This window comes from Pongo abelii, chromosome 14 (genome assembly GCF_028885655.2).
Source record: "Pongo abelii isolate AG06213 chromosome 14, NHGRI_mPonAbe1-v2.0_pri, whole genome shotgun sequence".
Classification (NCBI taxonomy): Eukaryota; Metazoa; Chordata; class Mammalia; order Primates; family Hominidae; genus Pongo; species Pongo abelii.
In genome coordinates this window covers 107,585,676-107,600,260 of record NC_071999.2, presented here as the reverse complement: position 1 = coordinate 107,600,260, position 14,585 = coordinate 107,585,676, and the positions used below count along the sequence as shown (strand labels likewise).

Sequence of the window (14,585 nt, the reverse complement as noted above, 5' to 3'; positions counted from 1 at the left end):
GCTTTGGTATTTTATTTAATCATTTTGTTATTTTTATGAGGTCTTATCTTCTATTACATATTCTAACTTGTTCTTTTAAATGAAGGCTGTTGGTTTCTATACATTAATATTGTACTCCGCTACTTTACTAAATGTTGTAGATTCTTGTATTAGTCATAATAGTTTTTCCACTAATTCCTTTGATGCTTCCATATCATCATATCATATTCAAATAAAGAAATATTTGTCTTTTTCTTTCTAATTTTTATGCCCCAGTTGCTTTTACTTACTCAAAGTAAAATAAATGAATTGACTAACACTGCCAGTAAAATTTTAAATACCAGTAGAGGTAGTGAACATTTTTGGTTTTTTTTTTGTTTTTGGTTTATCTAGAACATCTCTAGTGTTTCTTCATTAACTAGTTTGAAAAATTGGGGTTTGAAGTATGTATACATTATCAGATTAAGTGAATAAACATTAATTTCACATTTTGAGAGTTGTATCATGACTAGCTTTTTAATTTGTCAAATGATTATTTTTAATTTGTCAAATTATTATTTTTCCTTAGTGCTTGTAATAGAAGAGATTTTTAAATATTGAATTATCCTTCCATTCCTATAAAGAAAAATCTCTACTGGGTCAACATACATTTTTATTCTATTTTAATGTACTGTTTTGTTATATATGTTATTATTTTCCTTATTTTAAATTTGGTCTAATCTTTGTCAGGTTTTGATATTAGATTTTTCATGTGTATGGGTGACGGGCATGTATGCACACTATAAAATAGTCTGAGCACTCTCAGAATTCTGTTTTCACTTTAAAAGTTTGGTATCGATTCCCTGTGAAATCATCTGGTCCTGTTGCTTTTTTGTGGGGGTTCCTTTGCAGTATTGCCTATTTCTTCTATGGAAATTGTCTGTTTTATTTTTAGTTTTATTTTATTTTTTTTGTTTTGTTTTGTTTTGTTTTGCTTCGTTTTGTTTGTTTTTGCTTTTGTTTTTTCGAGATGGAGTCTTGCTCTTGTGGCCCAGGCTGGAGTGCAGTGGTGCAGTTTCGGCTCATTGCAACCTCTGCCTCCCAGGTTCAAGCGATTCTCCTGCCTCAGCCTCCCGAGTAGCTGGGACTACAAGCGTGTGCCACCATGCCTGGCTAACTTTTTGTGTTTTTAGTAGAGATGCGGTTTCACTGTGTTGGCCAGGATGGTCTCAATCTCCTGACGTTGTGATCTACCTGTCTTGGCTTCCCAAAGTGCTGGGATTACAGGCGTGAGCCACTGTGGCAGGCCTATGTCTTCGTTTTTTGGTAGAGACAAGATCTTGCTCTGTTGCCCAAGCTGGAGTGCAGTGGTGTGATCATAGCTCACTGCAACCTCCAACTCTTGGGGTCAAGAGATCTCCCACCTCATTCTCCCATGTAGCTGGGACTACAGGTGTGTGCCACTATGTGTGGCTGATTTTTAAAACTTTTTTTAGAGACAGGGTCTTGCTATGTTGCCCAGGCTGGTCCCCAACTCCTGGACTCAAGCGATCCTCCCACCTCGGCCTCCCAAAGTGCTGGGATTACAGGAGTGAGTCACCGTGTTCAGTCAAAACTGTCTGTTTCGGACTTGCTTGGTCTATTGGGGTCTATTTGGTGAAGTATATTTTCTTAGGAAATTATCCCGTATTTATTTTGTTTAATTATTTGGTAACATAGATTTGTGTAAATAGCTTTTCTTTCCTCTATTTGATTTTCTCCTAATTTTGTATTTTTTTTGTTATTTTGGTTTATCATTTTGTTGTCGTTAGGTTGGCTAGTAGTATTTTTTGTTTGTTTTGTTCTATTTTGTTTTAGGTTAGCCAATTTGTTTGCTCATTTTGTTGATTTTTTTTTAAGAATCAGCTTAATTAACTTAATTTTTGTTTTATATTTATTAGTTTCTTTCTTTGCTTTATTTGGTTTACTTTGTTGGTCTGTTTCTAACTTTTCGAAGGTGTTTGTCTCACATTTTCATTTCTTCAGACTCTTAAATCTGCTGCTTCCTTGCCTTGTGGTTAAAATGTTAACCACAAGGATAATGTTAACCGGCAGCATAAAATGTTACTGCTGAGAATGTTTGTTTTCCCTCTAAGTGGCTTGATCTTTTCTCCTGAATATGGAAAGAGACTTTCCCTTTATTGTTAAAGTCAGTAGCTCTATGAGAATGTATGTTATCTTTTTGTTGATAGTTATGGATATACTTTCCTAGGTTCATCATGTGATACTTATTTTATTTCATTGTTTTCAGGATTCCTTTTCTATTCTAATTACACCAGGATCCATGTTTTGGTCTTTCCTTTCCTTTGTTTTCTTTCCATGTGTTTCCTTCTGTTTTTATGTTTTCTACATTCTCTTTCCCTTGCTTCACTCCCCATGCTATCCCCTCACTCCTCTGTCCCCTGTATTTCACTCCTCTTTCTCAAATACTTTTTTCATTTCTTTTTCATCATTTCCTGAACAGTTTTTGTTTTCTTTCTTTTCAGTCTCCTATCATTTAGACATTATTTCTATGTTTTCTTATTTCTAGTTTTGTGATACTTTTGGAGCTTCTGGTTTGTTTAAATTTCTTTTGGTCATGTTGTCATATTCGATTATAGTCTTCATCTGCTTTGAGTGTTTATTTTCTGTTTATACATGTATGTATTATTTTATTTTTATTTTTATTATTTTTTGAGACAGAACCTCGCTCTGTCACCCAGGCCGGAGTACAGTGGTGCAATCTCGGCTCACTGCAACCTCCACCTTCTGGGTTCAAGCAATTCTCCTGCCTCAGCCTCCTGAGTAGCTGAGATTACAGGCACGCACCACCACACCCGGCTAATTTTTGTATTTTTAGTAGAGATGGGGTTTCACCACGTTGGCCAGGCCGGTCTCAGACTCCTGACCTCAGGTGATCCACCTGCCTTGGCTTCCCAAGGTGCTGGGATTCCAGGCGTGAGCCACCACGCCCAGCCTATGTATTATTTCATTCATCTTATTCTGTAATGTTTTCACAAGGGCTTCATCATGACCCATTTGTTTGGTTGTTCTTGTTCTTCACATGAAATGGGAGTTTTTCCCACACATTGGGTAGAGTAGCCTCCTCATATTGTCAGCACGAGGGGTCCCTCCACTGTTGTTATCCTGATGGGTAAACACAGAGCTTTTCTGTGTACCGACTGTCAGGTTCTGAGCTCTGCTGCCTCTGGACTGCTGGCCCAATTATCGAATATTCCTTACCCACTGGCCCCAGTGTCCTTGCCCTACTCAATTTCCATTCTAAACATGGGGCTGTGGTCAGGAAAGGGTTTTTGTTGGGTGTCCTTTGGAGTTTCTAATATTCCATTGCCTCTGATCTTTCTGCAGTTCCTTGGGGACATTGGTAGTCATTTGCTTTTGTTTTGTTCCTTTGTTTTACATTAACCTGCAACTTGCAGCCTGCCAGTTTACATTTCTACAAATTTGGCCATTTATTTTAAGGTTCACCTTCTGAGATATCTGCTCAGCATTCCACATGTATTTATTAGTGATTTTGGGGTTATGGAAATCTACTGGTTTATGGAAGAGGTGGGCATCCTCCATAGCTTCAATGAACAGACTTCAGGATGATTCCAAAATTGTCTGTATCTTCCACAATGTGGCTAGGCTAGTTTTTATAAGCACTAGGTTTAGATAAGCATAGGTTCAGATAACTGGAACTTGTCTCAGGAGGCCATCTTGGGAGAAAGTTGGTCTTGGGAGAATGCTAACGTCTCTGTTATTCACAGTACTCCCCTGGACGTTGCCCAGCCCTAGCTCACATTCTGTGTTTCACTAGAGGGCCATGAATGGCCCTGTCACTTGTGTGTAGTGGTTATCGGGGCCATGGCAACCTTTGCCCATGCATTGAAAGATCTGAATATTCTGGGTGAAGCATTTTATGATTGAAATTGCCATGTGTTGACTTCTTAAGGGTTCCATTTGAATGAAACAAATGAATGACATTTTCCTAGAAGAAAACTTTTGTTTTTTTAAGTCATTAAATAAAGACTTGGATTTCACATCACTAAAATGATAGTAGGCACTCTGATAATTGTCACAGTCTAATGATAAAAAGAACAGAGGCATACTTAATCTATAAATTATATACTCTTTCCAAGTGAACAGAGCAGTGAGAGAACACAAGTTTTAATAATGTAAATGTTAGAAGTTGAAGCAATAGTTAAAAGAGAAAGAAATGACTTAGGACCAAATTGTTTTCAAAATGCTGTAAATTAGCCATTTCCAGTATTTTCACATTTCCATCAACATTTGGGTGATGAGCTATTTACTACAACCAAAAATATTTTTTTATTTTCAATCTGTAAGAAGTGAAATTTAAAATGAAAATCAAATAAGGTTTTCTGGTTTTCATTCAGAAATAATTGGATCAAATACAACTGTAATGCAATTTTAGTAATATTGCACTGTTAACATTATTTTGAAGTAGCTCAACTTCATAGCTCAGTAAAACTGGTATTCTATGTTTAAATGCTAGCTAACGTTTTAGTTAAATATAGTTAAATATGAAATCTGTTTATCCTGAACCAAGCTTTAAATGTATCAACTCACTGAATTTTTACCATCATGGCCTCTATTATTGTTAGAGGGTAATAATTATATCAGTAAGTGCTGTCATTTTCATGATGTTAAATCTAAGCCACAGTTTTATTATTTTTGTACTACAGATTTCTTCAAACATGCATGTCATAACAGATACAGCTCAAAGAGTATATTGGGCTTGATATTATGTTCTTATATTCAAAACTTAAACTTTTGATAAGGCTTTATTTTAGCAAAATGTCCTTTTCACATTAAATGTATGTTCCTAATTTACATTTTATTAACTTTGCATTTTTGTATTTGTAAATTTGTTTTGCTTTTACACTTACATGAGAAATTTGTAAATATTGTAGGTAAAGTCACATCATAATAAAAACACACTGTCACACTGAAGCTCTATGATACCTTTCAGGGGACCTCTCTCTTATATTACTCAAGTTTGAGTTACTGTGCTTTCTTCAACTCTACCATAATTTTTAAAACTTTTGTTAAGCACCCGTCTGCTGAAAACCTCATCATTTTTCATACTTTTTCTACCTTAATACATTTGCCAATAGCACTGCAGTTATCTCTCAATTCTTTGGTCTCTTCACCCAGAGTAATTTGCGAATATGTGCTGCATTTTCTCACTAACATTTAAGCTTGTATTTTTCATACATAAATAGGAACGTTATGAATATACATGTTTTATTTTAATCTTCAGGTTACACTTTTCATAGTAAGTTTTCACATTGTTTGGAACAGAGTTGTGCAAATATGAAATGTTTAATATTCACTGATTTCCAACTAAAATATTTCTAAGGAATAGTCAAATTTAGTTACTGAGTGGGCAGTACCTGTTAGCCATGTGTTCTGGGTGGAAAAGTGTGTGTGAGTTGGTGTGCACGTATGCCAGTAACTTGGGAAATGCTAACCTGTTATTTTTTAAAGAGTCTTTTCCATGCATAAAACTATGTTAGTCCATAAGAAAATATTTATAGAAGCAAACCAATGTATTTTTGCCCAGCTGTCATGCACAATTCTTTAAAATTATACCTAGCCAATTTTGGCAATGTTATGGTATACCTAAGAGTCATACCTAATCGTTAAAGTAGTGTTATCCAATGATACCTAGTTTATTAAATTATGCACAACAAACCAAACCCAGAAATTTTATTTTTTCAAAACAAACGTGTCAAAGCTGTGGCTTCCTAGCATTGCCTACTAATTTTATTGACCTAGTAATTTGCCAAATATATTAAAATATGTATAAATATAAATATAAAATATGTAAGATATGAAAATGTTTAAGATATTTAAGATATAAATGTAATATAAGAAGGAGTTATATTCTTAAACCCAAGTACAGTTTCCAAGTTTTCCTTTAATCATCCAGCAACCATTTATTGGACACTTACAATGAGTTCATCTCTACACTTGGAGAAGGGAAACAGACAAAACTAAGCAGAGCCCCTGTCCTCAGAGAAAGCCTGATTCACTCTGTGGATCAGACTTAGCACATAAAGGGCACTCTTCATTTTCAACATCCAATATATTTCTGAAAACTTGCTGGATAGCATATTTTCAGAAAATAGGCACTTCTATTTCATTAATTTATATGGAAAAACTAATAATGTATTAGGGGAGCTCTGAATGATTTCTCCAAATATCACTACATTACAATCTAATACCTACACAAGTCAACCTGCATATTTCTGCAAAATAAAAAGCATTTAAAACACCCCTTACCCAATTATTTGCACTAATCAAACCATAGTGGATGTTTTATGTCCCCAACAATAACAGGAACTTTCTGTTATTAAGTAAATTTTAAAAATACATTAAAGTACTATCCACCATATTTTATTGAATTGTTGATATCATCAATAGTAAAAAAAAAAATGACATCACTTCACAGATTCACAGGTCTCTAAGAAATAATAAAGGCTTCTAATTATACTTTGACTGTAAGATGTAAGATTGTGATTGATGCATCAATTAGAAGATGCATCCTGAATCCAGAATTGTGCAACTGTATTGGAGCAGGGTAGGGTGTGTTTTAGAATTGATGAACTATGATAAAATGGGCCTGGATTGGTAAACTCAATTTTTGGATCTTTTGAAAGGCTAACCTTCAGGGGAAAGGTAGGAAAGAGGAAGGTATCAATGCACTAGCATTAAATAGTTAAGTAGGTAAACAGTGCTGGTACAAGATTTGGCTCAAAAGGTGAACAACAGAGGTACACCTGCATTGCACACTATACCTTTGGCAGACTCTATTGGCAACTTTAATGTCTCCATTGGCACACGTGCAAATTCATTATGGTGGTTCTTCTAGGTTCATAGTGATTCTGGGGCAAACATTTTTTGCAGATATAAATAGCAAATATTAGTACAGTGAGAATCTCCATAGAGAGGGAACTTCTTTTTTTTATGAAAGGGCTTTAATAGTGGTCTGTAAAAGCTATGGGGGAGGCAGGCATAAAAAAAGAAAAGGACCAAAACTGTCTGCTTGGGGATATCAGAGAAGTCTTGAAGAAAGAGGAACGTGAAACGATGCCTTGAAGGATGAGTAAGTGTGGTCTGTGGCAGGGGTGATGGAAGTAAGATAGAAGTAAGGGATCTCACGGAGAAGGAAAAGGAATATGAGACACAAAGGTGTGGAACAGCAAGGTACATGCCGAGCTCAAAGTAGTCAGAAGTGGCAGATGCGCTGTGCACAGGAGGCAGCTGGAGAGGAGTTTGTGAAGCCAGACCTGGCTGCATCATGGAGGGCCCAGCAGGCTCTGCAAGGAGTTCTGACTTTGTTCTGTGGTCAGTAAGATGCATGGAGGATTTTCATCTGAGAGTGGTACAATCTGATTTGTGTTTGAATAGTTCACTCTGGAGGTTACATGCTGGATGCACAGCTGGGGAGAGAAACTGAAGCAGAAAGTCCTTCCAGCAAGAAATGTCTTTAACAATTTTTGTTGGAGGAATGCATTTGTTTTAAGTGTTTTCCATCTTTTATAATATTCCCAAAGCTTGAAGGTCGTTGCCCATCAATTCCCACTCCTCAGCAACTTTCTTCTAATTGCCTTCCTAATTCCTCTTGCTGGAAGCATTCTCACTCACCAAATCCCTAGAGGTGAAAAGAAACTATTTGGATGATACATGTCTGTGTTGTTGCAGAGCACTTCATGTATTGCAGACTGTGAATTCTTTAGACCATTCTCAGTTGTCTATTTCACATCTGGCAATAGATACAAGTAAAAGTAGCATGCATCCTTTAAGCACTGTTGAAGTAATATATAATGATGCTAAGACATAGTGACAGATGGGCCCTGGAAACTTGGGACAATAAATCCTGTTCTCATGAAACTGTACCAGTGCATATCATTTTGTCACTGCAAAATATATCCCTATAAATATGTTTCTTTTTTCTGCTTGTTAAATACTTGCATGATATGTTGTTACTTTCTTATACCTTATCATTGATTGGCAGTCTTCAAGTGTTTACCGTTATAAAAATTGACATATACAGCTCTTGAAGCACTCATCTCCCAGTCACCAAAGTGCTGATTTTTGCCCATAGGTCAAGCACTCTCTGCCCTCCATTTCTTGTTGATGGAACAAACAAATTAAAACATTTTTTCATATTTAAGGTGTTAAAATATCTTGAGTACCACTGGGCATTCATATGTGTTAGCTTCTGGCTGCATATTTTAGAAGCGGGTTGCAAATATTATAACTTGAGCCTCAATACAGTAGAATTTTAAAGGATCTGGCCATGCTTATAAATGGAATCAAAGCAACTTTGACTACTATGGCTAGGGCTTCTGATGATAATTTGATAAATGTGCCAGATACAAAACATAATCCAAGATTGTATTCCAAAGTGTCAGATTTCAAGGTCTGTATTCTACTTATTTAAAAGTATTATACACTTATTGTGCCTTAGCGATTATTGATAATGATTAATATGATAGTAATTTTAATTCCTACCAATTCAATTGTATTTACAATCATGGTAATGTGTAAAATATGTAAACTGTAACTGTATTTGCATGGCACGTTTAGTTCTGCTTATGCAAACTATGCTAATCCAGGAAGTATCCATAAGTCATCTCATAATCTCATCTGTGATCTTTCATGGTTACAAAGGAGCCAGAAAGGAATAATTTCTTTTTAGAAGCATACAAATAATTTCAGTGAATAGATGGATGGATGGATGCATTCATTAAGAAATCTTAACTGACATCTTGCTGTATACATTGTATGTTAACTGACATCTTGCTGTATACACTGTACCTAAGACATGGTTCTTGTGCCTATCTCATCATTCACTTAGTATCTGCTATATGTCATCCACTGTACTGGGTGCTGCAAACACAACCTTAAATTATCCGACTTAAAGTCTCAGGGTGTTACTCATCTTCAGAACACACTCAAACATTTACCATGAGAGATAGACTTCTTTTTTTTTTCTTTTTATTATTATTATTATTATTATTATTATACTTTAGGCTCTATGGTACATGTGTGCAACGTGCAGGTAAGTTACATATGTATACATGTGCCATGCTGGTGCGCTGCACCCACCAACTCGTCATCTAGCATTAGGTATATCTCCCAATGCTATCCCTCCCCCCTCCCTCCACCCCACAACAGTCCCCGAAGTGTGATGTTCCCCTTAATGTAACTCCAGAGAATACGTTCAGAGAAGATTTAAGTAGGAAACTCAGACTTCACCATCAGATCCAATAAGTTGGAGAGACCAAATATAAATTCATGAAATAACCAATATGGATTACAAAGGCGTATTCTGCGAGTAACACAAGATGCACATTATTTATATACACGAGCTGAGTTGTCAGTTGTTGCGTGACGCCTGAGTTAAGGTGATCAGAGGAGGCTGTAGTCAGATCACTCTGGAAGGAAAGGTTGGCACAGACTTGGCAGAATTTTTCAGGAAGATGGACAGCATGAAAAACAATGAACATTAAAAAGCCAAAGATTTTTTACAAATGGAAAAACGCTGAGGGTTGCTGGCCTTTGTATCTTGGGTCATAACTCTGCTTATAAAAGACGTTTATGAATATTGAATGACTCTTGGAAACACGAGCCAAAAAATAATACATGAAACTTATGCCCAGAGGATTATTTCCATACTTTACTGGGAAAATAAAAAGAGGTCAATTCTGATTGACCACTGCATACCATCTAGCATGTGCTGAGCTTGTTGGTGACACGTGAATGCCACTATATGTTTCTGAAAAGTCCAAGGCAGAAAACATTCCAAACAAAACAATTAAATTACTTCCTATGGAAAAGAAAGTTTTCTATATTACATAGTAGAATTTTTGCTAAGCCAGTTTTTATAACTGAGGTCGTTTGAAATTAAGATGTTTATATGCTTCTAATTTCTGATCACCACTGGTGCTTCTAAAATGATTTAAAATAATTCATTATTTTATATAGTTTGAAATGTAGTGTGGGCCAGTTTTACAACATTAATTTCCTTAGCAAACAAATCAGAAACAAAAACTCAGTCACATCTGTTATTGATAGCTTTTCATTCTGAATTGGTGAGGCCCCAATTTTTAAATTTAAATTTATTTTTGCCAACTGGAGAAGTGATTTTGTTAAAGCTAAAATGTCCAACTTAAAAAAAAATTGAAAAGCTATTTTTAAAAATTTAGCATGTAAGCATTGGTCCAAAAACATATCAGAATACGTTGTGAAAAGCATGTCTCTCCTCCACCTTTGGCTCTTAGCCACTCACTTGCCCGCCCCCCTCCCCACAACACAAAGGGAAATATCACGGTTTATCCTCATTTGTTAACATTGTAAGTGTACCTTAATGTAATGGTGAGCTCTCATTCTATGTTCCACTGAGTTTAATTCATTTCCAAAGCAAATTATGAGCAATTAAAAAGAGGGTAATTGTAGTGCTACTACATATAACATTGTTAATGACAAAATTGAAATAAAATAGTAATACTGTTTTGAAAAAGTACAATATAAATTCATCCTATTTGGGTGCCCTTGTACTCAACGATCTATAATTACTCTTTTCCTGCCTAATATGTACTCATTCATTGCTCCAATTTTAACATAGTTCTCTGCTGAGTCCCATAAAATTGCAATTTTCGTTTTTGGAATTATTTGCATTTTTGAAAACAAGTGACAACTATGCCTAGTTCTTAAAATAAAGATGAAGTGATAATTTTCTTTTTCTTTTTCCCTAACACACAAGTAAAAAACATTTGCTCATTTAATAAAAGTCCATTTGAAAATACACTTTTATTTTTCTCCATGACACTGTCAACATATAACATAATGAATATTTTATATTTTATTTCATTCAGAATGTAAATTGCATAAAGACAGAAGCATTTGTTTTGTTCACCCTTGTATCCCTAGTTCTTGAACACTGCCTAGATTAAAGGGATGCTTATGAGCTGAGGGAAAGAAGGAAGGAAGGGAGGGAGGGAGGAAGGAAGGAATGAAGGGCACAACTTTAAATAATTCATATTCTGTTATCTTCTTGGGTGTTAATCAAATTTAGGCTCAGAAAAAGTCAATTTTATATTGGCTATATTATCTGTATTTAGATTATAATTAATTTACATTTTCAACTGTGCAATATACGAGGCAAGTATGATGCTTATAGTTAAAGATCCTCTGTGAGATCTTTAACACAACTATTAAAAAATGCAACTGTAAAAAAGGTTGAAGATGACTATAAAAAATCCTTAAATTATTTGTTATATATTTAACCTTTGCGATGTGTTTATGTGTAGCACATAAACACCAGTAGCATCAGTAGCATCCTAAGATGCAGTTTTTCTCTTCCATGGGTATAAATCTTCATATGATGACAATTGAACAATTTAATAGGGCCATTGTCCTTCTTGTCACCCAGAGCCAAGCTTCAGAGTTTGCTTTCATATCTCTTTTGTGAGTCTTCCCAAACCCAGGAGTCACCAAGTTTGGTTGATTATCTTGCCCCTGAAAACATTATTTGTCCATTCATTTGGGAATTACCATCGGTTTCTCTAAACTCCCCACAGAATTAATCTTACCATCTTTCCCACCATGTTTATAGCTTTAAGTTATTTTGCCTTATATATTAGCTGGATGTGTTCACATATGTTTTTCTACAAGATTGTTGTTCTTTTGGTTGTTGCTGGTGGTGGTGATGGTGGGGTGTGTGTGTATGTGTGTGTGTGTGTGTTAGCTAGGCATTATATATCCTCTAGTGTAAAACAGGCACTTACCCAGTGTTAAGTTGAGTTTATACTTCGTTTTTGGGTCAGATAACTTCCATTAAGTGTTTTATCATAGTGTTAGTTTTGCATACACCATAAACTATTTCCAGAAACCTCTCAAGGAGATATTTGGATACCTATTTGTTACTAAAGGTAGAGGCTTATGTCAGTATCCTGCAACATGTTTTATCATTTAATCTGAAATCTTTACATTTTATTTCTATTTTCATTTCCCTAGCAGGTTTAATCAGAGGAGTAATGATATATGTGACTGAATTCAGAACTGACTTACATGGATGACTATAAATTGATGACTTAATGGGATAGTCCTAAAAAAGCAAAAGATTTTCTATTTAAAGTTTCTAATTTTTAACCTCATGAAGTTTTCTGTTTTATTATTCCAAAGGCATTTTTTAAATTCCCATGTTATTAAAGCATTCTAATGTCAGAATAGATACCCTATTAAAAAATGAAAGTGGTACATCTTTATATTTCTTTTACATATACAATCCCAATTAAAATGAAAGTCAATATGTGTTTTCCTTGCAAATTAAGACAAGTTTCTTCTTCACTTTTTTTTGTTAGTCTTGAATTCTATTTTTATTTCACTGTGGTCCAAGAGAGTGGTTGTTTTGATTTCAGTTATTTTGCATTTTCTGAGAGGTGTTTTATGTCTGATTAAGTGTTGATTTTAGAATATGTGCTATGTGACAATGAGAAAAAATGTATATATATGTGTATATATACATCCACATATATACAGTGGAAAGTTCTGTAGATGTCTGTCAGGTCCATTTGATCTTTGGGGGTTTTGGCCTTAATGATCCAATACTGTCAAGGTGTTGAAATCTCACATTATTATTATGCAGAACTGTAAGTCTCTTTGAACATCTGTAAGAACTTGCTTTATAAATTTGGGTGTTCCTGTGTAAAGTGCATATATATTTATGATAATTAGGTCTTTTTTTATTATTATAAAAAATTTGCAGAACGTGCAGTTTTGTTACATAGGTATACACATGCCATGGTGGTTTGCTGCACCATCAACCTGTCATCTACATTAGGTGTTTCTTCTAATGCTCTCCCTCCCCTAGCCCCCCACCCGCTGACAGGCCCCAGTGTGTGATGTTCCCCTCCCTGTGTCCATATGTTCTCATTGTTCAACTCTCACTTATGAGTGAGAACATGCAGTGTTTGGTTTTCTGTTCCTGTGTTAGTTTGCTGAGAATGATGATTTCCAGCTTCATCCATGTCCCTTCAAGAAACATGAACTCATCCTTTTTTATGGCTGCATAGTATTCCATAGTATATTGGGCCACATGTTCTTTATCCAGTCTGTCATTGGTGGGCATTTGGATTGATTCCAAGTCTTTGCTATTGTGAGTAGTGCTGCAATAAACATACGTGTGCATGTGTCCTTATAGTAGAATGATTTATAATCCTTTGGGTATACATCCAGTAATGGGATTGCTAGGTCAAATGGTATTTCTGGTTCTAGATCCTTGAGGAATCGCCACACTGTCTTTCACAATGGTTGAACTAATTTACACTCCCACCAACAGTGTAAAAGTGTTCCTAGTTCTCCACATCCTCTCCAGCATCTGTTGCTCCCTGACTTTTTAATGATCGCCATTAAACTGGCGTGAGATGGTATCTCATTGTGGTTTTGATTTGCATTTCTCTAATGACCAGTGATGATGAGCTTTTTTTCTTCTTCACTTTTTAATCAGCTTGAAGTGAATGCCTTGTTAATTTTCCTACTAACAGTGCTAAACCTAGCAGTTTTAAAGACCTTCCTGTTGACCACAGTGTGCTCTTGGTTCTTGTAGGCAGGGAGCTGGCTTAGGACCTACATAGCATATTTGGAAGAATGGCTTCTAGTTCTTTAAGTGTTGGAATTTGTGTGGCTGAGAAAAAAAAAAGAGTAATATTTTCCCTTTGCATGAATTAAATATTTTACCTGCAAAGTTGCTTGTCTTTTATAAATTATTTTTCTTATAAGTAATGCTACTTAAAATGCTAAACTTATTCCTTGTCAAAGTCTGTTCTATTATGATACAAAAATTGTAGATAGCTTTTATTGAAATAATATTTGACATTTTCCTCCACAGATTGTTCTTTAAAATATTTGCTTTGCTTAATAATGCCATGTAAAATTTATTTTTAGGGGGATAGTTCCTATGTGAAAGATCGCTGGTGTGTTTTTGATGGATTTATGGTCTTTTGCCTTTGGGTTTCTTTGGTGCTACAGGTAATTAAATATTTTTTAAATTACAAGGGGGTATTCTCCAAAATGGGAATTATTTTGCATTAAAAGTCTAAATAGAAATATTACAAAATATATATCAAATGTGATTGTGTAATTGCCTACAACATTTTATTTTATTTTTATTTTAACAGATGTGATTAATCTGTTTACTCTGACATATTTGAAATTTGAAAAATTAATTTTAATTGATACATAATACTTGTATGTATTTATGGAGGACTGAGTGATATTTGATGTATACAAGGTGTAATGATCAAATCTGCATAATTAGCAATTTTATATCACCTCAAACATTTTATTGTAGAAAAGTCAATAGCTGTAATATCTTAATTATTGTCAGTTACATTTGTGAATTATTTCTCAATCAGAAACGATAATCAATACTATAGAAAATTATTAGGTGTTAATCAGATATAAAATATATTCCCTGAAATGAAGGAAACGATGTGGAGTAATATTTATGTATTTGTAAATAAAACATTGAACTTAAAATTTTAAAGTCTAGTCTTCCCGTATTTGGATAG

The 14,585-nt window shown here is 34.8% G+C and overlaps 1 protein-coding gene across 7 annotated transcripts in view; it reads left to right on the top strand.

Annotated features, from left to right (window-relative positions):
• NALCN (sodium leak channel, non-selective) overlaps nt 1–14,585 on the top strand; it is a 365,066-nt gene that overhangs the window by 24,224 nt on the left and 326,257 nt on the right. For all 7 annotated transcript variants that reach the window (XM_024231054.3, XM_024231061.3, XM_054529197.2 and 4 more), the window contains exon 4: nt 13,960–14,043. In XM_024231054.3, coding sequence (XP_024086822.1) covers nt 13,960–14,043 — 84 coding nt within the window. The remainder of the gene's footprint in view (nt 1–13,959; nt 14,044–14,585) is intronic.